This window comes from Camelus bactrianus, chromosome 6 (assembly GCF_048773025.1).
Source record: "Camelus bactrianus isolate YW-2024 breed Bactrian camel chromosome 6, ASM4877302v1, whole genome shotgun sequence".
NCBI lineage: Eukaryota > Metazoa > Chordata > Mammalia > Artiodactyla > Camelidae > Camelus > Camelus bactrianus.
Genome location: NC_133544.1, coordinates 90,647,593 through 90,670,969, shown reverse-complemented (window position 1 = coordinate 90,670,969; position 23,377 = coordinate 90,647,593). Strand labels below are relative to the sequence as shown.

The following is a 23,377-nucleotide window of genomic DNA, read 5'->3' as shown; positions in this document are numbered from 1 at the left end:
AGCGGCGCGCGCCCCTACGGCGGCCGAGGGGCCGGGGACGCGGACGAGGCGGGTCATGGAGGCCCTGCGGCGGGCCCACGAGGCCGCGCTCCGGCTGCTCCTGTGGCGGCCCTGGGCCTCGGGCGCCGCCTCCCGCCCGAAGCCCCGCGCCTCGGAGGTGCTGACGCGGCACCTGCTGCAGCGGCGCCTGCCGTACTGGACCTCCTTCTGCGTGCCCTACAGCTCCGTCCGCAACGACCAGTTCGGCCTCTCGCACTTCAACTGGGCCGTGCAGGGCGCCAACTACCACGTTCTGCGCACCGGCTGCTTCCCCTTCATCAAGTACCACTGCTCCAAGGCCCCCTGGCAGGACCTGGCCGGACAGGACCGGTTCTTCACGGCGCTCAAGGTCGTCAACCTCGGTGAGTGGCCCGGGCCGGTGAAGCACGTCCCCCCGACGCCTGTTTGCACTGTTTGCAAAGCACGCTGACAAACGTCCTCGCTCGGAGGCCGAGACCCCGGCGCAAGGTCAGACCGCGCCCGCGCAGGGGGAGCCCTGTCTCAGCCCCGCGCAGGCGCTCGCCGAGCTTCGCCCAGTGTTAAGGGATTTCCTAGAGCCAGCCTCCTCGTCCACCTACACTGCACCCTCCAGGACTGGCTGTGGCCCTGGTCTTCTGTATCCCCCGCCCAGTGGATGCTTGTCAGGGCTAAGTTGTTGCTCCTGAGTGGTTCCGAGAAAGTGGGGCTTAGCCACAGGCCTGTACTGAGAAACCCCCACCCCTCTGCCGCAACATCCCTGGGGAGGGGGCAATCCATCCTCACTTCCTGCGGCTCTGAACTAGGAGGACCCCTACATTGGGCAGTAAGAAGGAGGTTGTAAGCCGCTGGAAAGAGGCTCTGAAGTTTAAAAAAAAAAAAAAAAGCCTTATTGCATGACAGACGTACTTCCCGTGAACATCACTTTGTGGGTGCGTTCATATTATAAAAACTGGAACTACAGTTAAAGTTTCTTTGTTTTCTTTATATGAAATCCCGGCAAGTTTGTTTTACTAAAAGCACTAAAGATTTTCAGCAGTGAAGTTAGCCTCTTAGAATGCTAGGCCTAAAATATATTTAAAAGACTGTCTTTTTAATCTTGGTATATTTTCATGGGAATATTCTAACTCAGAGTATTTACTCTAGCGGGATGTTTATTTTCTTTTGGTTAATGACCTGAAGAAGAGGCGTGAACATTGACATGAATGTATCTTTTATAGGTCAGTGAAAAATAGGCCTTAAGATGTTTTGAACCTGTTAATAGCTCATATCAAGTTAATCCAGATTTCAGTAATTCAGAATGTAGACGTGCGAACTGACCCATGTTACCCAACCGGTTTTTTGTACCAGAATTAAAGCTAAATCCCTGTTCAGCTGCTCTATTACTATATAGTCTGAGAGGTCCTTAAATTTAAATATGGTATATGTATTTTTGCTTATAATAATTCATGGGGTTCTGGAATCATTGGTCCACTGGGACTGTTCTGGGTTTAGTCCATTAAGGAGAAGATTATTTACCACTGTGTAACCCTTTAAAAATATGTTTTATTATTTGACTGATGATAGAGCATGCCCATTAATTTTGAGGTTGGTATGAGGTTGAAGATTGTGGTGACTTAGAAAATTCAGTTCCAAGTTATTTGGAAAGACTGGAGTGATGACGAGATTCAAGAAGAACAAGTTTATTTTAGCGTTTCCAGAATCAGAAAAAATCATTCTTCCCAAATGTAGAGTAATAGTTTAGGAAAAGCATTAACAGGAGGGTTATAGGTAAACCGGGAGCCTAATGCCTTTTTAAAAAAAGGTTTCGCCATTTAAAAGCTAACACGTTTAGAACACCTTAGTGGTTAGGGGCTTCTCTTTTAGGTGTAAAGAAATCCAAAGAAAAATAGGATGCCCAGAACATTCTCATATAGAAAAGTAGTAAAACCTTTTGAAGAAAGAAACAACAGCTGTAGTTTTTCTGACATGGAAGAGAAAGCCGAATAGTGATTTAACGGTCTTTGTGGTCTTCTGAAAATTCTAAAATTCCTGCGTAAAAGAAAATAAGAGTTTTAAGTTAAACAAAAGAAAACTTTCTGTTCAAGCATGCTTTAATACAAATTGGCTTATACTAATAAAGGGTTTTTATTTTTTTTGCTGGACTTTTTAAAAGAAAGTCCACTTAAAGAGTATTCACCAATTTGGTAATGTTTATTTTGTATTTTTGTCTCAAGATAGGGAATTACATAATAGGATTCTTTCCTGTTCTTGTTGTGCAGTTGCCCCTCTGGATCATCAAGTACAAGTTCTGTTAAAGAATCTTTTTGCATTTAATCCTTTTCTTCCCTTCCAACTTAGTAATTATCAAAGTAATTCCCTTTTCCATTTTGTAAATACTAAAGATTTCCCTTTTACATATTTGTTCCCTTTCTCTTCTGCCTTCATTTTCAATGGAAGCTGACATTTTACTGATGGTTTACCAGCCTGGGTATCATGCTGCGAAGTAGATTGAGATTTAAGAAAAGCAACTTACCATTGGAATGAATGGGTAATCAGAGACTTGCCACAAAGTTCTAATTTTTTTTTAAGTGTTTAATTTGACAGTGGTTTACCTACTGTTCAGCTGACTCAAAATGAATCATTATGCAAAGAACTGACTTTCACATTTATTTTGATGTTACGTGTTTCAGACAGTCTGGAAAAAATTAATTTTTCATGGAATCTTACAGACTTTAAAGCATATGTGCTATAGATAAAGAAAATTATGGGTTTTTTTTTTAATATATGTCAATTATATAAGTGGTTAATCTTCCCATTTTGTATACTAGCCTGACTGCATTAAATTAAGTGGACTGCAGGAAAAAAAAGAAATAAAGAATTTCTGATTCCCGTATCACTTCTCCATCCCCTATCAAACAGCCTTAATGATAATGGTTCCTACTTGCTTCTTAATAAGATAAAATGTAGTTATTATTAGACTAGTAGTCTTTGATCAGTCCTACATCTTAGCTGAAAAAATATTGACCATTTGTGTGATTTTTTTAAGTGTCAATATTTTAACTGAAAACTGTGATAAATACTATAAAACAGCATTTTCAGGGTCATCAGCCACTCCTTAAATTTATGTCCTTAGCTTTGGTTTAAAAGTCATATTTTGTGTATTTTATTCTCACTGTATTTGGAAAATTAATCATTATTTCTAGAGCCTGTTTTTTCTTTCTCACTCCATTGATTTTCAGCTTTTGAAGTTGTGATATCGTGTTTTAAATTTATTTATTTCAACTGCTCCCTCCACTCTTGACTCTCTTCTGCCTGTCTTCTTGTTCTCTTCCTCACTCCCCCACTCCACGCCAACACTTGCCTTTTTTTTTTCCATTCCAGTTAAATGATTTATAAATAGCTTTACGATGCTAGTTTTTGTGGATTTTTTTGTGACATTCCCTGAGGCATTTAGAGATTCGGGGGAGGTATTATCAAGGCAAAGAAGGCAGCATAGTGTAAAAGGTTTCATAGGAGTTCCAGGGAGCCCTGTGATAGTGACAAGCTGTGACCCAGTATATTCCTAAAAATAGAGGGGTGCCAGTCTGAATGGGCATTTTTGCCTCTTCTCAGTGCCAACTAGTGATGCTTCTCCTGATTAATCTTTGGCATCACAGTGGTTGGAGTGCAGCTTCAGGGAATAAGCACAAAATAGGCCAACATACTTACACACTCAAAAAGAGCATAACACAGCAAATATATTCTTGCAGGAAAAATAAGAAAAAGATCAGGAATATGATTAGTCCTGCGCATATGTCCATTTCCCTATTAACTAGGAAGAAAGTCATTTTACAAATGTACAGCTCTTTAAATTGTCGTTTTCTGTCCAACTCCTACATAGGAACAGTAAAATTAATACTTGTGTAGAGCATCCAATATTTGTTATTGATTTAAGTGCCTGTGGTTTTATACATGTTTTTTAATATGTTAAAAGTCACTGATTTTAAGTAAGTGCCTTAAAAAATAGGAATTGTGGAAGTTAGTTTTGTGTCCAACTTAGTGTGATACGCATATGAGCGCTTAAATCCATATCTCTGGGTAGTGTATGTTTAGTTTCATGTATCACAAATGGTAACTAATCGCAAACGGAAATATTCCAAAGAAAAAGCATGTTGTCTGAGTCTGCTGTGTACCTATTTCAAATAGGTTGAAATGAGATTTTCAAATCAGTTGTAAAAATACTGACGGGATTATTTCTTTCTCATGCTTGTCATCATGCTGAGATCTTCCTTAGAGTTGTTTTCCGCCTTTGGTTTTGAAGGCAGCTATTTGACCTAGTTTCTTTAAAGTTGTACAAAAAATTATTTTAGCCATCAATATTACTGTCCAACTTAAAGCGCAGTAAAGATGACCTAGTAATTTAAGCTCAAGGCCAATAATTGGGAAACATCAGCTAAATTAATGAATATTCTGTTTGCTTATTTGTGAAAAGAATATAGAATTACTTCCTAAGTACTTGGAGATAATGAATTAATGCTTGTAAAGTGCTTAGAATTAGAGTTTACAGCAGTCTTATTTATAGTTTTAAAAAATCTCTGGGCTCACACAGTTGTTACCATGTTCCACAAATATAGATGAAATTGAGCTCTTAGGTAGAGTCAGTATTTACTAATATTTTAATATTTTTGTAGCTTTATGATCTGTTGATGTTGCTCAAGAGTGCTGTGTGATTTGTACCAGGACAAATATACGAGTGCATGATTAATGAGTATTGATTTCACAAATAACATATTCATTTGTTTTCTAGGTATTCCAACTTTATTATATGGACTTGGCTCCTGGTTATTTGCTAGAGTCACAGAGACTGTGCACACCAGTTATGGACCAATAACAGTTTATTTTCTAAATAAAGAAGATGAAGGTGCCATGTACTGAAAGTGTGCTTTGAAGGACATAAATATCAGTAGATTTTCTCATGTGTATATGCATTATTTATTTTTGATCCTTTAAAATAAAACTTTTGCAAACACCTTTTCCTTTCTACGGTGTCTGGTTCTTTAAGATGAATCACTGCCCTCAAGAGGCAAAGCTTTTCATACACTGTTATATATTTCATACTCCATCTAGCCAATGGGAACTACAAACACATAATGTTTATACCAATTTTTTTCCTATAACTAGGTTAAACTACAGCTAAAGAATGGTTGTAACTTTTAGGTCTTACAGTTATGTATTAACAATTTAAATCAACTCTTTGAAAATGCAGATACCACACAAAGAAGGAAAGGGGGAAATCTTTAACATTGGAAAAAGAAGTAGAGGATTTTAGGATAGACGGTGGAAACAGTATAATATCATTGGCAAATCCAAATTGATGAGAATTCTAATTGCAATCTGAAATTTAAACCATTCAGCTGCCAGGATTTTAAATAGAAATGTGTTAAAGCCCTTGTGCCATTTACCTGTGTTGAGAGGTGTGAGTGTCATGTTGAAACGTCTTACTACCTGAAGAATCCAATACCATACTACTACTTTTTTTAATGTAGTAACAACTCTGGTTAATATAAATGCAGCAAGATGAATGAAATTAAGGCTTACTAAAAGTTAAAATGGCATGCTGATAAAGCTGTAAGAACAATTAAGATCTAGAAGGACCCAGAAAAATAAATTTGGTGACTGTTTAAAAAAGCAATTAGCTGAAATGGTACATATCCATAGACTTATTGGCGATGGGAAGTGGGCTGAAATTTTAAAGACCTGATGGCAGTTTTGCGTTAGAATTTTATTAAGTTAATTGCATTTTTGAAAGCAAAGTCATTAAAAAAAATTTATCCTTGGGGGTAGTTACAAAATACCCAGACGAATGGTAAATTTCAGAAATTTGGAGTAATTTAGGGAGAACTAAGTAGAACTATTTAATTTCTAAACCAATGGGTGTTTAAGATTTATGATCTCTCCCATAATTACAAACATGCATTATGTATCATTTTATGTTAATGTGTTGCTGATAATCTGTGACGTTTACACATCGTTGTAGCAAAATATTTTATAAAATTCAATCTAACCAACATTTGGGTGCTTACTTCTGGCAAATCAGTAGGGAAAGTGAGTGGAAGTGATGGAGGTGAGAGCAACAGGATAATGAAGTATTACAAACCGGCTTCGTTAAAGGTAGTCATTTTAAGTAAGTTCCAGAGAGTGAACTGTTGTTCAAATATATGTAGTGTTCACTTGTCTAAAAGCCATTCTAAATAACACTTTAATCAAAGAAGTACTTATGCCAATATATTTAGTCCAGAAGAATATACTTGACACTGGTTAAACGAATGGCTTGCACAAAGGAGATAGTGTGACATTAAGCTTCATTAATAATAAAACCGACTATTTGCATTTTGCAAGGAAGGCTAGAACTGATTCCTCTGTAATGGGCAAAGTTAAATAACTCTAGCTCATAAGTTTTAAGTCAAATACTGCTCATTCATTGCCGCTGGTCTTGTCAATACTGGCTGTAAAGGTTTGGTCCCAACACAGGCTGATAAAATGGTTTTTAATTACCAGACTATAAATACAGCTTTTCGGTAGAGTTGCACTTCTTTTCACACTGGCCTGTTTGATTTCTGATAATTCGTACTGCTGACTCTGCTTACCTGTTTTTCAATAGCTACAGCCAGAGTGACTTCTTGTCCATATAGTGATAGGTAGGTCTCCTTGGAGAACATCTTTGACAAACTACCCTATTGATCTCCGTAATTCTCTGCTGCTTGCAGCATTAAATAGAGCCTTGATTTCTTGTCTGATGTGCTCACTGTGTAACAATTAAGCAAATGTAATATTTTCTTGTATTACATGAAAATCAATAGACCTCTTGCTCTCATGGAGTTGATCATAGTGAAGGATGAACTCAACGATGGCCAAGGGCATGGCTCAAATATTTTAAATTTCATTCCTTGGATTTATGAAGTCTTGTAGTGAACCGTTTCGTCTGAAAAATGCTCCTCATTGAACAGTAATGGTTTAAGTGTTTTCTTTAAAGTTAGATATTGCGTCAGAGTATTATGGCCTAAAACGGACAAAATATAAATGCGGGAAGTCAGGAGACTGATTCTATTTTCAGTAAGAGTGCTGTCTTACTTCTTGACCTCAGGCTAATAACTACTCCTTTGTGTCTTAGTTTTTTCCACCAGTAATCTGAGGAGGACAAAACAAGAAGCCTTCACCTTAAAATGTCTCATGAATCTGCTTGTAAGCAAATGTCAGTTTTCTATTTCAGAAAAGCTGGTTTTGTAATCCTCGTTCTTGTGTTCCATATATATTTATGTTTAAGAGACTTCATTAGTAAAAGATTTTTAAAATAAGGTGGGAGGAAGAGAGGAGGAGACACTATGATAGCAGTTCGTGGAAGTGTGTCTGGGCACATGCTGGTTATGCCACAGGGTTGCAGGTGGGTCCTGCTTTTTTGGATATCAGGAGTTTCCTAAATTGGTGAAACAAAGATAGCTTTTCTGCCTATATTTCTTGAGTGGGATTTTTTTTTTCTTTAAAATAATCCAGGCAAAACTATTTTCTAATGAAGATGTCTTTTTAATATAAAATCTTGCATCTCTTCTGTTGTAATTTCTATACAAGTCAATTACCAAGTGTTGGAAGAAATTTCTAGTCAGAATTCTTAGTTAATGTGTAAGTTGTGAACCACCATAAAAAGGTAGTAACAGAACTGGGAGCATGAACTAGGTTGCCCTAGTTTCTCAGTGCTGATGCCTTAACGTACCAAATTGTACAAAGAGTTTTAATACATTTCATCACACGTATCTGGTCACTAGTATTTTGCAAATTGTTGACTTCAGTAAAAATGGAAACATTTTTAATCATTAAAAGCCATATGTATTTCTTTTAAAATGTACATTTTATTTTGTGTCATTTATATTCACTCAAAACTATAATCACAGAACATCTGTAATTCTTCATGAATTATCTCTTAACTCTATTAAAGAATGAATGATGTTTGAATGAGTGGAGTTTCATTTCATTTAAAAGCTAGTGCAGATAACAGAAACCTTATCCTAAAGCTGGTGGATCAGATATCTGCTTTTTTTTCAGCACTTACCATTCAGACAGTAATGACGTTTGGGGGCATCTTAATCTAAACAGGTACTTAGCATTACATCTCACCTGGGTCAACAGTCTAGGGTATCAGAGTTAAACTGTGTTACTGTAAATTAATGGAAAATGTAACTGCACTTTGCTGAAAGATCAATGTCCAATAAAGGCTGCACAATCAAATCTTGTTGCAATGATTGAGGTCTTTAATTGCCTTTCAAAGATAAGGTGGTAATCAACACAGCTGTAACTGATCTTTTTTACTAGTTCAATTACATGCTAATGACTAGTGCCAAGTCAGAATCTTTAACTACTTACACTTATTAAATCTTATGTTGGTAATGAAAAATTACTTGAGCTACACAATCAATTGGACACAAATCCTAATTACTGTATTTCACTTTTATACCATTTTATGTGCTTGACAAATGTTTCACACGAGCTTTCCTAACAATAAGAAGTGTTGTTAGTAGTGACCACAGTCCACAGAGTATTTTTCTAATATAAATTGGGGATCAGATGCTGAGGAAAAAATGTTTTTCTTTAAATGAATATGTGGATAAAATAGTTTCCACTGACACAAAGCTTGGCCATCCAGCAACTTCTCAGAACTCTGTTCTGCTAATTGAGAGTATATTTAATACAACTGGAATGAAATAAATCTAGATTGTCTTTAGTAAGTATATTTCTGAAAGTTCAGTTAGCTTTCTAGCAAAGAAGCTGCTTTTATATACAGCCTACTATAAAAATCTCTTATTTGGGGAAAGGATAAAAGTTAGAAAAGGCAAATGACCCCCGCAAAAAGAAATCATTTAAATTATCATCATTAAAATTAAAAATTTTTGTGTTTCAAAGGACACTGTCAAGAAAATGAAAAGATAACTGACAGAATAAGAGAAAATATTTGCAAATCATATATCTGAAAAGGAACATGTAGCCAGACTATATAAAGAACTCTTATGACTCAACAATCCAATTGAAAAACAGATTTGGACAGACATTTCTCCAAAGAACTTACACAAACAGCCACTGAGAACATGAAAGATGTGTAACACTGTCACGGAAGTGCAAATCAAAACCACAGTGAGATAATACTTCATACCCACTAGGATGGCAATCATCAAAAAGACAGATAATAACAAGTGTTGACAAGAAATACGGAGAAATTGGAACCCTCATACATTGCTAGTGGGGGAATGTTAAATAGTGCCACCACTTGGGAAAGTTTGGTGGTTCCTCAAAATATTAAGTAAGGAATTACCACATGACCCAGCAATTCTATTCCTAGGTATATACCCTAGAGAACTGAAAATATGTTCACACAAAAACCTGTATACAAATATCCATAATATTACTTGTTCTAGCCAAAAATTGGAAATAACTTAAAGATCAACTGATAATAAAAATAAAACGGGCATATTCACACGAGAATATTATTCAGCCAAAAAAGGACAGAAGTACTGGTCCATGCTACAGCATTGGTGAAGCTTGAAAACATTATGCCAAGTGAAAGAATCCCATCATAAAAGACCACATATTGTATGATTCCATTTATATGAAATGTCCGGAATAGGCAAATCTATAGAGATAGAAAGTGGATTAGTGATTGCCTAGGGCTAGGGAGGTTGGGAGGAAACCAGAAATGACTGTTACTGGGCATGGGGTTTCTTTTTGGGGTGATGAAATGGTTCTAAAATCGATTGCAGTGATGGTTACACAACTCTGACTATACTCAAAACATCAAACTGTACACTTTAAACAGAAGAACTGTATGGCATGTGAATTATCTTTCAACAAAGCTGTTAAAAAATTCGTAAAGGGGGAGGGGAAATGGGCAGCTAGTATCTAATAGGTATAGAGTTTCAATTTTGCAAGATAAAAAGAATTCTGGAGGTGGATGGTATTGATAGTTACACAGGAATGTGAATTACTTAATAACATGAACTGTACACTTAAAAATGGTTAACATGGTAAATTGTATGTGATGTGTATTTTACCGTATATAAAAATAATTTATAAAAATTAGTGAAGGATTCAATATTACTATGATAAAACACAACTGATTGCATGGTTTCTATAGAAAATAACTGAGTTTAGAAAAAAGCTAGAAATTAAAAAGAGGTGAAATGTGAATTTAACACTTTATATGTTGTATTCTTGGAATTTTAAACATTTTAATATGAATCCTGATTTTAATCAAGGAGATGAAATCTCATTTGGGATCATTTTTGGTAGAATTAAGTAAAGGATATACTTGGTTTAAGATTATTTAAGATAAGACCAAAGGAAAGTACATAAAATGTTAGGAAATGAAAATATCCTTTTTTAGATCCTAGTTGCTGGATACAGAGTATCAGCTACTACTAGAATGAGATTTTATATAGTATTGCTTATAGCTATTTTCTTTGCACTTATATCATTTTAAATACAGTTTATGAACATTGTACCACTCCATTATATTATTAATTTATCTTCAGTGATATTTATAGTATCAATTTAAAAGCTGTAAAACTTCATGAAAAGTAGCTTAAACAAGGATTTTGATAAACAAAAGCTTTCAGTTTTTAAAAGCAAATCATGTACTTCTTAAAGACAACCTGAAGTTTTTTACATTGTTGCTGCTGATGATAGAATTATGAACCTTATAAACGCAGTATTTTTTAGTTAACCTAAATACATAAATCTATTTGAGTTCATCTTATGAAAAGAGATATGTCATTAGATATATGATCATTATATGCTTTAGTGATTCATGGACCTTGTTACATACATGCTTTGTAATGTATGAATTATTTAGTAAGAAAAATCACAATAATTTTGTTGTTACTCAAAAATTTATGGGTTGGCAGAAACAATTATGCAGCCCCTGAAGCTGGTATGTTAAGGTAACATCATTAACACTATGTAGTATGATTTTTTTTTTTTTAGTAGTTATTTGACATAACCTTTACTGCTTCTGCTAGAATGTATCAGTGATTTTATAACAATCTTTTCTAACAAACAGAACATTGAATTTATTAACCACAAGTGATTCATTTTACTCTATTTTCATATAAGTGCATAATTTAAAATCAGATCTAAAAAGTTGTCTACCTAAACTCTAAAGGAAGAATTAAAATATACAAAGTAAAAATCAATACTCTAATAAATAGATACAAATTTAAAATTCCATTTAACAAAATGGATATTTTTATTTCAAAAAATGTATACGTTTATGAATTGGATGAAAAGAATTCAAAAAGGTAGGAGATTATCTTGCAATATTTCTTAACACATGGTGTTAAGGCTCTGACTATGAGATAAAGCCAAAATTTTAGTTTCTTATGTTTTCAAACCTCCAAATTTTATAAAATGAAGGAACCACAAATTTCCAAGTGTGAATAAAAATCTAAAGAGTATGACTTACTTTTAATTTAAAAATCAACATTCATTCATCCTACAAATCTTTTTGCATTGACCATGCTGAAGACAAATTTTAGTAATTTTACCTGTCAACAAAATCTAGTAATTCTGAACCTACATACAGGGTCCCTTCAAGCCATACTGAAAAATACCACTTCTGCACACAGCAGAATGAGAACCGTGTGTTACTAATTTTTGTGTTTCTGGTATTTGTCATATAATGAAGGCTCTATGTCAAATGAACATGTAATAATTCAAAATTAAAAAGGAAACTTGCCTTCATCTTTAAGAGCTTTAAGAAAAGGATACTTTAATTGGAAATCATATGGATTCCTTATAAAACAGCAACAAGTTTGGAAATATTATCTCAGATGTAATAAACTCATTTACACTGTTCTATGCATTCTGAAAAATAAAAGATTAGAATTTTGTCACATTAGCATTTTGAGGCATTTCAAAAGGTGCCAACTCTTTTCTCACGCAGGAATTTGCTATTTTAAAGTCAAATAGAATGATGTGTAGAAGTACCTGAAGTGAAATATTAAACACAAAATACTAGGATCAATTGGGCATACTCTCTTTAAACAGAACTAGAAATAGTACATTAGTAACAAGGAGACAAGAAAAATGTTTTAATTGAATTGGCAAAGAATGGGATGGCTTATCTCTTGAGGCAGTGAGTCCTGTTACCGGAGATGTCCAGAGAGGATGAATGACAATTCCTCAGGTAAATGGGGAGAGAATTCTTGAATTGGGCAGAGGATTAGGTTGGTGATTTTGTAAGTTTCCTTTAACTCTGAAATTTTATTATCATTCTTGCATGCCTATGTGTGATTTAGTTCGGTGTTTACTGCTGTTCCATTATGTATGTGATACAAAGAACCTTGTTTTGAAGATGAAAAATATGGTTTAAGTTCTTGCTGTACCAATACTGATTGAATGAGAAAAATTAGAGCTTTCTTAGTGTCTCATATACAATAAGGAGTTTATCTAACACTTGCAAAGTGTACCTTGTGCCAGGTCCTAGACTAAACACTTCACACATTCTAACTTACTTAATCCTCTCATAACAACTCTGTGAGTTAGGCACTGTTTTTGTTCCCATTTTTTGGCTATGGAAACCAAGAAGTCTTGCCCAGGGTCACGCATGGTGAGTGTTATTCCAGTCCCTGCAGTCTGTCTCCAGAGTCCACGTTCTGAATCATTACTCTGTCCTTTGCTATGATGATGCACAGGATAATGTAGGGAGAAGTGTTTTGCAAGCTGTAAAGTGCCACAAAAACGTGGGATATGTATTTTGTTAGTTATTATAAAGAAAATAATATAGATATGTTTGCACAATGAAAAGAGGGAAATAAGCTTAAGTAATCTATAGGAACACTAACCTACTCTGCCTAAAGGAAAATGTGTTAGGTAGAAATCAAACCTAGTGCCCTTAGAAATTAATGCATTAATTCATTTCAGAGCATCTAAAGTCCATAGTACCTGGTACACAGTACGTGCTCCATGAGGAACTGTTGTTTCTGCTGCTGCCTGGGTGCTGGACTTGCTCCCACTGTCCTTTTCCATTCCCACCACAACAGAAAAGAGCAGACTTCCCTGTCACACTTTCAAGGGTTTGTCCCTGATCACTTCTGTCCATGCCTCTTCACCGTCTCCTTTTTTAAACTAATGGATATTAAGCAACATGAGGAAAATGCTGATGTTTATTGTTTAGTCATTATTGCTACTGGAAATTATATCTTTTTAGAATTCCTGGTCCCCGTTCCTAGCTTACTTTTCTCCTGGCACTCATCACCATACACTGTGCCACACGTCTCACTCATGTGTTTATCTCCCCACTAAACTATAACTTCATGACGGGAGGGAACTGTATGTGTTTTATTCATCGCCACATCCCTCATACCTAAAATAGTACCTGGCACACAGTAGGCACTTTAGTAATGTTGATTGAATGAGTGGATTCTGAAGGCAAAGTGCATTGAGTAATGGGAATGCAATTACCATGAGCATTTCCTGTCCTGAGTCTCAATTGCACCTTTGCCTTTCCTCCACCACCACCACCACCACCACCACCATCACCACCGTCCAGACTGAGACAACAACCATCATAGACTTCCACTGAACCGCAGACATTATTGTAAACGTGTCAAAATGCAAGGCAGTTTAAAAAAGGTTTTAATTTTGCAATAATTTTAGTTTTACAGAAAAGTTGCAATACAGTACAGAGAGTTCCCAAGTACCCTCACCCAGATTCCCCTAACATTAGCATCTTACATAATCAGTGTACACATATCGAAACTAGGAAGTCAACACTGGTACCTTATTACTAACAAAACTCCAGACTTTATTTGGATTTCACCAGTTTTTCATCACTGTCCTTTTTCTGTTTCAGGATTTCATTGGCGATCCATTACATTTAATCATCATGTCTCTTGTGTCTTTTGTAGTCTCCTCAGGTCTGTGACAGTTTCTTTTTTTTTAATGATCTTGACAGTTTTGAAGAGTACTTGTGAGGTATCTTGGAGAATATCCCTCAATTTGGGTTTGTCTGAGATTTTCTCCTAATTAGTTTGGGGTTATGAGTTTTGGGAAGAAGACCACAGAGGTTAAATGCCATTCCTACTGCATCATATCAGAGAGTATGCAACATCAAATTGACTTATCACTGGTGATGTTAACCTTCATCACTTGGTTAGGATGGTAAAACAAGATGAATTCTCTGAAGGTGTAACACTAAAATGTTAGTTTTTCTCATTAAAAAATCACTTTGCAACAAAAAAGATATATCACCCAACTAAAAATGGGCAAAGGACTTGAATAGACAATTCTCCAAAGAAAATAAACAAATGGCCAACAAACATAGGAAAAGATAGTGAACATCACTGATCACTAGGGAAATGCAAATCAAAACCACAATCAGGTATCACCTCACACCCACTAGGATGGCTTCTAGCAAAAATACAGAGAATAACAATTGTTGGTGAAGATGTGGAGAAACTGGAACCCTTGGGCTATTGGTGGGAATGCAAAATAGTGTGGCCATTGTGGAAAAAGGCAGCTCCTCAAACAGGTGAAAAACGGAATTATTATATGATTCAGCAATTCTACTTGTGGGTATATGTCCAAAAGAATTGAAAGTACAAATTGAGTTGATTTTCCCCATAGTACTATGAATAAAAAAGCCATTTTAACAAATCAGGCTTCATGGAAAATCTCTAGTTTTGTGGTCTATTTTCTCAAATAATAGGAAAAGAACTTGCAATAAAAAGTGCACGGGGACCTTGAGCAGATGGCTTATTTTTCACAGGACTGAAGTGCAGGTGGAAAGGGGCAATTCCTACACTATATGGAGGATCTGACTAAATGAATTCCTACCTAAGCCATTAATTTACAATAACTGAAAAGATAATTTGTCTTCTACAATGGACTTCCAAATTAAATATAAAACGAAAGCAGGCAGAAAAAATATGCAGAAAAAATTGGTATTATACCCAAACTGACCAATATTTAAATTATTTTTTCTCATATTTATCAACTATTTGACTATTAGAGAGAAAAATGACACTCATCCCGCAGCGAATTTATGCAAAATTCAGTCCCTCAAAGTAAAGCGGTATGTGCAATTTTCTTAGAGATAAAGGACGAACCCACGCGTTGCAATTTGTAAACAAACTTCTACATCATAGATCAACAAAATTATACATTTAAAAATCTGAGGTTAACAAGTCACTTAAAAATAACCAAGGGTTATTGCTACTGCCTGTGACATCACTGATTAGGTAAACATGGCTATCTAGTTGACAATTTATGGACTAGACCGGATATTTTTTGCAACGGTTTAATAAGAAAAGACGATGCCACTACTGCAGCTGTCCCCAGGCAGTTAAACTCCACTGGACTTATTTACTGTTGCTTTTAAATAGGGGGCTGTTTACTATTTTAGGGCAACGGTGGGATGAAGGACCTTACTGAAAAAATCCATACTCGCTTTGCTCGTGTGGGAGAAAGATGATGACCTCTGGATCTGTGACTTGGAAGAAGGAAAAGAAAAAGGCACCCGTGCTCTTGATGATTTGATGCACAAACCCCCACGAACATTTAGGTGCAGGACCTGACAAGCAGGGATAAAGGAGAGCTGACGTTCCATCCTCTCAGCCTTCTGTAAAGGCAAACCGTACGCATCTGAAGCCACCAATCGGCTTTTGGAGGATCCCTGCCCTCGTTCCGTTTCCTCCTTCGTTTGTCAGATGTTTTCACCTCGCTGACTTTAATGAGGGTCGGGAAAGGAAAGGGTCGTCACTCGGTGGCCGCGGGCGGTCACTCGGCGGCGGCGGTCTCGGGAACAAGCAGCCCGGCCGGTCCCCTCCCTCGGGCCCCGCCCTCCCAGGGGCGGGGCGGGGCGGGGGCGGGCATGGCCAGGCGCTGCCCTCTTCCAACATGGCGCCGCGGGAGGCGGGTCCCCTCGCTGGCTCCCGGGGTTCCGGCGCTGCGCGTTTTGGTTCCGGAGTAACAGTGTCCGCACCGTCGCCTTCCCCCTCCTGCCGCCGCCGCCGCTGCCGCCGCCGCCGCCGCCGGGACGCACGGCCTCGGGTGCCCACGGCTGAACCGCTCGCGCCGCGCACTCTGGCTCAGGGTTGGGGCCGAGGACCCTCTCCCGACCCTCCTGCTGAGGGCGCCCCTCGGCTTTCCCGCGGCCCCAGGGCTCCTGCCGAACAGCCCCAGACTGAGTCCCCTCAAGTCGGGGACCCCCCCGCTCCTTCTAAGGAGGAGTGGACACCTGCCGCTGTCTCCCCCAAACGGGGAGTCTTCTCTGTGCAGTCTCCTCACGCCCACACAGACGGCGGATTGCTGCACGATCCGGTTTGCCCTCTTCCTAACTCCAGAACCTTCTGATCTCCGCTAGTTCTTACTGGCTCCTGCCCCTCGCCCCGTCCACGCTCCCGGGGAGACATCCCTCCGCCCCACACAGCCAGGGCCTGGCTGGGGGCCTGCGGGCCGCTTCCGGACCACCTCCTCTCTTCGCTGCCCCTCCCTCTCTGTCTTCGGACCCTCGGTCCCCTTGTCACCTCTTGGAGCCCCCGCCTAACCAGGGGCCAGTGGGTACCCCCTACCAGGATGTGAGCCCTTTTAACCTGTAATGCTGTGGCTGGTCCTTGGTCCCTTCCATGCCATGGAGAACCAGGTGCTGGTGATTCGCATCAAGATTCCAAATAGTGGAGCGGTGGACTGGACAGTGCACTCCGGGCCGCAGCTACTCTTCAGGGATGTGCTGGTGAGTGCTAATCTCAGTGTGCCAGTCGCAGCGAGGGGCGCGCAGGGATTTGTGGGGTAGTCAGCACCTTGATCATTGAATCTTACCTTGGTGGCCTGAGCTAGTGGACATGCTGGCCTCATGTTGGGGCAGTTTTATTGCTTCAGCCACAAACATCGATTATTTGCATGGACAGAAGTCTGATAAATGTGCAGGTCCCTGGGGGAGTAGAGGTGAATCGGGCTGAACCCCTGCCCTCAAAGAGCTCACAGACTGGACTGGGACATGACACATAGAAGCAACTAATTGGGATACAAAATGCTGAATCTAGAAGAGAGTTTTTCTCAAGTGTTTTGTGGAATGCCCCTGGCCAGAATCCAGCCATGTTTCTACTGAGTTCCCTGAAGTTGGTGACTAGTGGGAAAGGGAAACAGGGCAGCTCTAATCAATCATATTTCAGCAAACCTAAGATGTCATAGGTTTTAAGATATTTTATATACCACTAAGAAAGATTATCTGTGACGTGCCACACATTGTACAAAACCCAGTTTCAGGGATGTTAAAATAGAAGGGGAAATGTGCATCTTAAGAGTCAAAAATATCGTCTGACTTTCATAATAAATATTCAGAATGTATTTCAGAGAAAATCATGGTGTGTTACAGTTGAGTATAACCTTGGAGGTGGCCTTTTGAGCCCTCTGATCTTTTTTTGTTTGCAGATGGTTACAGAGAAGCAGTGAGGTGAAATGGCTTTTCCAAAGCCATGTTGCTTTTGAGTGGGAGAGTCAGTACCAGAGCTCAGATTTCCTTACTTTACTTCGTGTTTATTCCCACACGCTGCCGCGCCACGTCATATCTTTTAGCGTTTACTTGAGACAGAGTGCATTGTGCCCATTTTTTGTACTGAATCACTGAGCTATCAAAGGCAGAGCTGATGTACCAAGGATCGCGTTGCAAGTACCAGATCTAGAGCGGTGCTTCCCTGCAGGATAAGGTGGACATTTTGGGGAAGAGGAGGATCTGTGATGTGGTTGTTGATTGTGATAGGTTACTCAATCAAAATTTGATCCTTGTACCCTCAATTTGAGTTCTGGATGTTACTGAGCACCCAGACCACACACATTTTTGGGTGTCTGGGCCAGGAGTGCAGAGGCTGGAGTAAACCAGCAGCCTCCAATCTTGTACACATATGCCATCCTTCTCTCTGTATCCGGAGCTCTCCACACACTCACACGCACGTGGATCTCGCTTCATGGTAAGGCCCGAATTCCTTGGCATGATCCTCTGGGCACATCTGGATTGGCTGGTGCCTGTCTGGCACCAGCTTCATCTCTCACTACACTCCCTTGAGCATCCTGTGCTCCAGGTACGTAGAATTAACCTTGAGTTCTCTCAGGCGCCCAGGCCATCTCTAGTTGGCCTCTTTCTTCAGTTGGACAACTCCTATCTGTCCTTCAAAGCCCAGCTTCACTTTTCCTCTCAGTTGGCCTTGGTTACACGCCCCTCTTCTCTGTTCCTGCAGCCAAGTACATGGGTTTTGTGCTAATTTTGTCTGTCTCCTCCACTAGATTGTAAACTTCTGGAGGAGGTGCACACCTCTGTTTCCTCTCTGTTTCTGATGCTTCATGGGACCCTAAAATATTTGTGTAAGGGGAGCTTTAAAGAGGTTATATGCCGTTACGGTTTTGTGGACAGCATGACAGGTTTTGAATCAAGAAAGTTGAGTTTTAATTGCAAGCCATCCCACTAAATAGGCAAATCATTCTACCTCTCTGAGTCTCAGTTTCCTTACTTGTAAATTAGGGATAATGAGACCTGCCTCAAAGACTTGTAAGGAGTAAGTGAGATTGTGTCCCTGATGAGAAGAGACATGAGCTTTCTTGCACTTTACTCGTTTGAGGCAACAAAAGGCATTATTTTAAGTGGAATGGTATAGTGATGAAAAACACAAACTCTGGAGCCAGGCGGACTGGGTTTAGATTGCAAGCCTTACCAGGCTCATCTGGGCAAGTGTCTTCTGTATTTCAGTTTCTTCATCTGTTAGAAGGAAAAAAAAGGTTTAGGGAATAAAAATAGTGCCTACCTCATTGAGTTCTGGGAACTCCTGGAGTTGATACGCATAAAGCACTCGCAGCGACCTCGCGTGGTAAGTGCTCTGCTGTTACGCAGCAGAAGGGCCACGGCCTGGCCTTCTGCTTCTTGTGCAGCTCTCTTGTACCTTGGCTCACGGATGACTGGCCTAAAAGTAAACTTTGCACGAGTGGTCGCACCGTCTAGAGCATTCACACGTGCTTGGTCAGGTAAACCCAGGTGGGACTTGTTATGTCGGGCAGACCTGATGAAGGGCTCATGACAGCAGGTGCCATGCTGTCTGTCAAGTTCTTTGAACCATGAGCTCAAATCCTGGAAGACTCCTGCCGTCTCTTCTCCAGGTTTACCTGATCTCGTCATCAGGAAATTGGCAAAAGACCAACAGGTGCATCTCAGCATCTTTGGCTTGGAACCTTAAAATTTAAAGCCAGGTGAAACCCGGAATGTTCCCCTGCATCTGAGATCACTCTCCTCACTCCAGTTTTCAAGTGAGGAATCTTGAACCCCGGACGGGGAAAATGCCGAAGCCACACAGCTGGTTTGTGGTGGAACCAGACGCAGAAGCCAGAAGCAGTCTGTAGTCCCCGAGTTAGCTGTAGCTGAGGTGTTGTGGACTTGGAGTCAGCAGCTGAGGGCTCAGATCACAGCTCCACCCAGTGGCTCGGACGCCCTGGGGCAGGGCCCTGGGTTTCTCCAGCCCTGTGTCCTTCATCTGAATGATGAGGGACTGGCTGTGGTGTGAAGGAGGCCTCGCTGGTCTTCGTGGGCAGAGGCATTTGGGCTTTGCGTTTTTGAGCTTTCTGTGGTTCTCTTCTTCCTTGGTGACACAGCTTCCAGTCTGGGGAAGACTGTGCAGGAGATCTTGCTGCTTGAATCCTCTCTCCCAGCTCCCAGCCCAGATTTCCCCTCATCTGTGAAGTTTCTGTCTAAACCGGGACTGTGCTTTTGCTGCCTCCTGAGTTACAAACTACTGTTTGCTCATTTATGTCTTTTGTCTGGCCCTTTTCTTGTACTGTAAGTGCTCTGAATAGTTAGTCTTTTAGGTTTGTCTTTACCCTTGTTACAGATTACAATCTTCCTAAAGTCAAGAATTTATGATCTTTATTCTCCTGGCACGTTGTAGCTGCTCATTTATGTTTTTGGTTTGCCATTTCTTTGACTGATTTACTGTAAGGAAGGAGAAGAAAAGGATCAAGAAAAGATCATCATCAAGAGACATAAACTCCCGTTTTCTTTTGAAACCTTCTTTAGGGTAACGTAAAATGTTGAGAATAAGACAGGGTCGTTTTGAAATAAATCATCACTTAAAATACAGCTAGCAAATACACGTAAAATTAAATGTGCCTGCTTAGAAAAGACCAGTAGAGAGTGGCTTTCAAACTTTTTAGCCCTTTGTCGTTATGATAGCCCCACTTTATTTGCTTTGACGGAACAAGATGGTTGGTAGTGTTCATGTGATTCTCATGATTCTCTCAATCAGATTTGCTTTTTCTTTCTCTTTCCCCCAACACTAGCTGTAAAGTAGGTGTGGCTCCTTGTTTATGTTGATGGGCAAAGGATGCCCTTGCAGCCTGGCAGGGTTTTCAGGCTAGTTACTAGACATTTGCTGTTCCATGGGGTCTGCTATTCACAAGTAGGAAGGATCCTAAGTTAGTTGGCTAATGCTGTAGGGTTCACATCTCAAGATTGGTTGTCTGGAGCAGGGCGGGTCCAGCTCAGTGGTAGAGTGTGTGCTTAGCATGCATGTGGTCCTGGTTCAATTCCCAGTACCCCCTTCAAAAAAAAAAAAATAAATAAAAGATTGGTTGTCGGAAAATAAGCAGTGATAACTTAGACTTGGAGGATTGGGGAAGTGGAGGGTGCTCCCCCCCCTTTTTTAAAAAAAAATGGAACACTTCCATGAATTTGCATGTCATCCTTGTGCAGGGGCCATGCTAATCTCTGTATCATTCCAATTTTAGTATATGTGCTGCTGAAGTGAGCACACGCCACCTTTTTTTTAAACCAATACTGGCTAGTCCTCAGTACATGCTTTGGAATGATGAAGTAACTGAACCAGAGACCATCCTTTACTCATTGTCAGGTGCTGAAACATGTGAGTTTCATTGTGCAGTAAGATTTGTAATGTTCCAGTCATCAGTGACTAGTTTTATTTATTTAATAGACGTTAATACTTACCATGCGTTAGACACTCTTGTAAACACTTTGCAAATATTAACTCCTTAGTCCTACAAGGTAGGAACAGTTATGATCTCATTTTACACAGAAGGAAACTGAGGCACAGAGAGATTCAGCCATCCAGTGACTGAGTGGCAGAGCCACGGTCTAACCCCAGCATTCTGGCTCCTGTCCACACTCTTAGGCCTTACACTGGCTGCCTATGTTTTCCATGCTCGCTCTGCAGTTTTCATTTACCTGTCATTACACACTTTTTGCCTACAAGTAGGTAGAAAGAATTTTTTTCAGCACTAAAATCTTTTACAAACATTTCCTTAAAAGGTTGGTGTTTCATTTGCTAATCCTAGAGCCAGAAGGGGAAAAAAAAAATCTCTTTTGGCTCTAATGAGTAAAGGTTGCCTAAGATAGTTCCCTTTGATCAATTCTATATACACAGATTTATGTAAAAAAATAAAAAAGCACTGTAGAGACAAGGCTATTATGCAAATTGCCACTGCAGCAAAAGCTTCTAAAAGGCCACCTTTAGAAGGAAGTTGCAGCCGCCACTCCTCTAAGTGCCCTGGTAAGGAGGGCTCTGGGCTCCCTGCTGAGAAATACTGCAGGCAGCTTTGTCCCCAGGCTGCCTGGCGACAGTTCTGGCGCAGCCCAGGAGGGACATACTGGCAGAGCTCCCCCAGAGCAGTGAGGCTTGCAGGCCACTTGGGTTGGACCGGACATGGGGGAGGGTCACTTTCTCCAGAACTATTTGTCAACAGTGCTCTGTGCCTCTTTAATTAAGCTGTCCCTGCAGACTGTTTTTCAAGTGTTTTCAACTTTATAGGTTCATTTAAACATTGATACCAGATTGTATATGCACGTAAACTCTTTTCTTGTAGGCTAGATTAACTTTATTTCGGTGTCAGTAAATATGTTTTTCAGTTGCTCAAAAGTAAAGGTTGATGAGAATTGTTTCTATTAAATGTAGTATTATCGATTTATATCCATGGAAACTTGTCTTTTTGAAGTCTTCCCACTGTGAGTGCAAGGCCAGGTGTTGGTAGTTACATATCAAGACATAAATTGGAAGTTTGAGATTTGCAGATACTTATTGGTAAGTATAAAATAGATAAACAAGATTATACTGTATAGCACAGGGAACTATATTGGATATCTTATAGTAGCTTATGGTGAAAAAGAATATGAAAATGAATATATGTATATTCACATATGACTGAAGCAATGTGTTATACACTGGAAATTGACACATTGTAAACTAACTATTCTTCAATTAAAAAAAAGAAGCAAGTTTTTTTAATGTTGCCAGTGTAGCTTATGTTTATTACATTACTTAATACTTTTTACATTACCTCTATAAGCATTACTAGACCTATATTGGAGGATAATCAAATTAAGGCTCAGAGAGGTTGAGTAATTTGTTTCCAGCCACACAGTGCAGAGCTGAGATTCAAACCCAGGCCAACTCCCCAGACCTCCTTTTCTACTAACAGTACCTTCTTCCTACAGCCTCCCATAGAAGAAACCTATTTTTTTTTTTTTGTAAATACACAACAGTATATTTGTCTTCACTGTTGAGAGTAAAACATTATGTTACTAATACAAAGTAGGAAGGATTTTTTAAAGACCCTCTTCCCCCCTCCCGCCCCAAATAGAGATTTAAACTCCAGAATAGAGATTTAAACTCTGGACTTAGATTGCTGGGCTAAGTGTGATTATGAGCTAATGTTTTTATAGTTTACACCAGCATTTCAGAAAATCTCTCCCAGGTTCTCATATTTCCTCTAGGATTTGCCACATGTTAGCAATAAAGAAGATGGCTAATTGTGTTTCTTTATTCTTTCTTTGTTTAGGATGTGATAGGCCAGGTTCTGCCTGAAGCAACAACCACAGCATTTGAATGTAAGTCTGGCTCGTACACTTTCTTGACTGTTTCTTTCTGCAGTAATTTTTCAAAGGGTTTATGGGTTGCATTACTTTAGAAACTGACAAAAACAGATTATTTATGATCATCATATGGTACATTTAAATATTTATAAATTAATGCAAGTTTAATGATGATACTGGACCGAGTAATATTTTCTTATTTAATCATATCTTGGGTGTGCGTATTTCTATAATATAGCTTTAATTACCAACATGACCTTTATCTGCTCTTGCTCTTCACTGTAATAATATTGTTGGACAAAATGAAGCGTGTAAACTACCTGTAGGCCAATGATTATTGATTAAAAGATTTTAATCCTTTGCTGCTTTAAAACAGCAACAGAGTAGAGCTTTTAAGTGAACGTTGCCTGGAATAATTCTGTTTTAGTGGGACTTGGCACGGCTTTTAAATGATGACGGAAACACTTCAGGTCTTGAGCCTTCCCCACGCCCCACCAG

At 39.3% G+C, this 23,377-nt stretch overlaps 2 protein-coding genes and 1 non-coding gene across 10 annotated transcripts in view; 2 read left to right on the top strand and 1 right to left on the bottom strand.

The window, feature by feature from the left end:
- C6H15orf61 (chromosome 6 C15orf61 homolog) lies at positions 1 to 5,010 on the top strand. The gene is made up of 2 exons (XM_010955799.3): positions 1 to 401; positions 4,784 to 5,010. Exons 1-2 carry the CDS (start codon positions 56 to 58, stop codon positions 4,909 to 4,911), a joined length of 474 nt encoding a protein of 157 aa, XP_010954101.2. The 5' UTR covers positions 1 to 55; the 3' UTR covers positions 4,912 to 5,010.
- Positions 5,011 to 15,913: 10,903 nt separating this feature from the next.
- MAP2K5 (mitogen-activated protein kinase kinase 5) overlaps positions 15,914 to 23,377 on the top strand; it is a 235,746-nt gene continuing 228,282 nt past the window's right edge. For 2 of the 8 annotated variants that reach the window (XM_045517039.2, XM_074366271.1), the window contains exons 1-2: positions 15,914 to 16,750; positions 22,846 to 22,894. In XM_045517039.2, the coding sequence (XP_045372995.1) occupies positions 16,616 to 16,750; positions 22,846 to 22,894 (184 nt within the window). In that variant the 5' untranslated portion in view covers positions 15,914 to 16,615. The remainder of the gene's footprint in view (positions 16,751 to 22,845; positions 22,895 to 23,377) is intronic. The other 6 variants (XM_045517029.2, XM_045517026.2, XM_045517034.2 and 3 more) reach the window with 5 other exon arrangements.
- LOC123617033 (U6 spliceosomal RNA) lies at positions 20,701 to 20,805 on the bottom strand. The gene has a single exon (XR_006725121.1). It is a non-coding gene; the product is annotated as a U6 spliceosomal RNA (small nuclear RNA).

Excerpts from the sequence above, each read along its gene's own strand:
- C6H15orf61 (XM_010955799.3), top strand. The coding sequence starts at position 56 with ATGGAGGCCCTGCGGCGGGCCCACGAGGCCGCGCTCCGGCTGCTCCTG. Across the intron at positions 402-4,783 it reads GCTCAAGGTCGTCAACCTCG|GTATTCCAACTTTATTATAT; the intron begins GTGAGTGGCCCG and ends TTTGTTTTCTAG.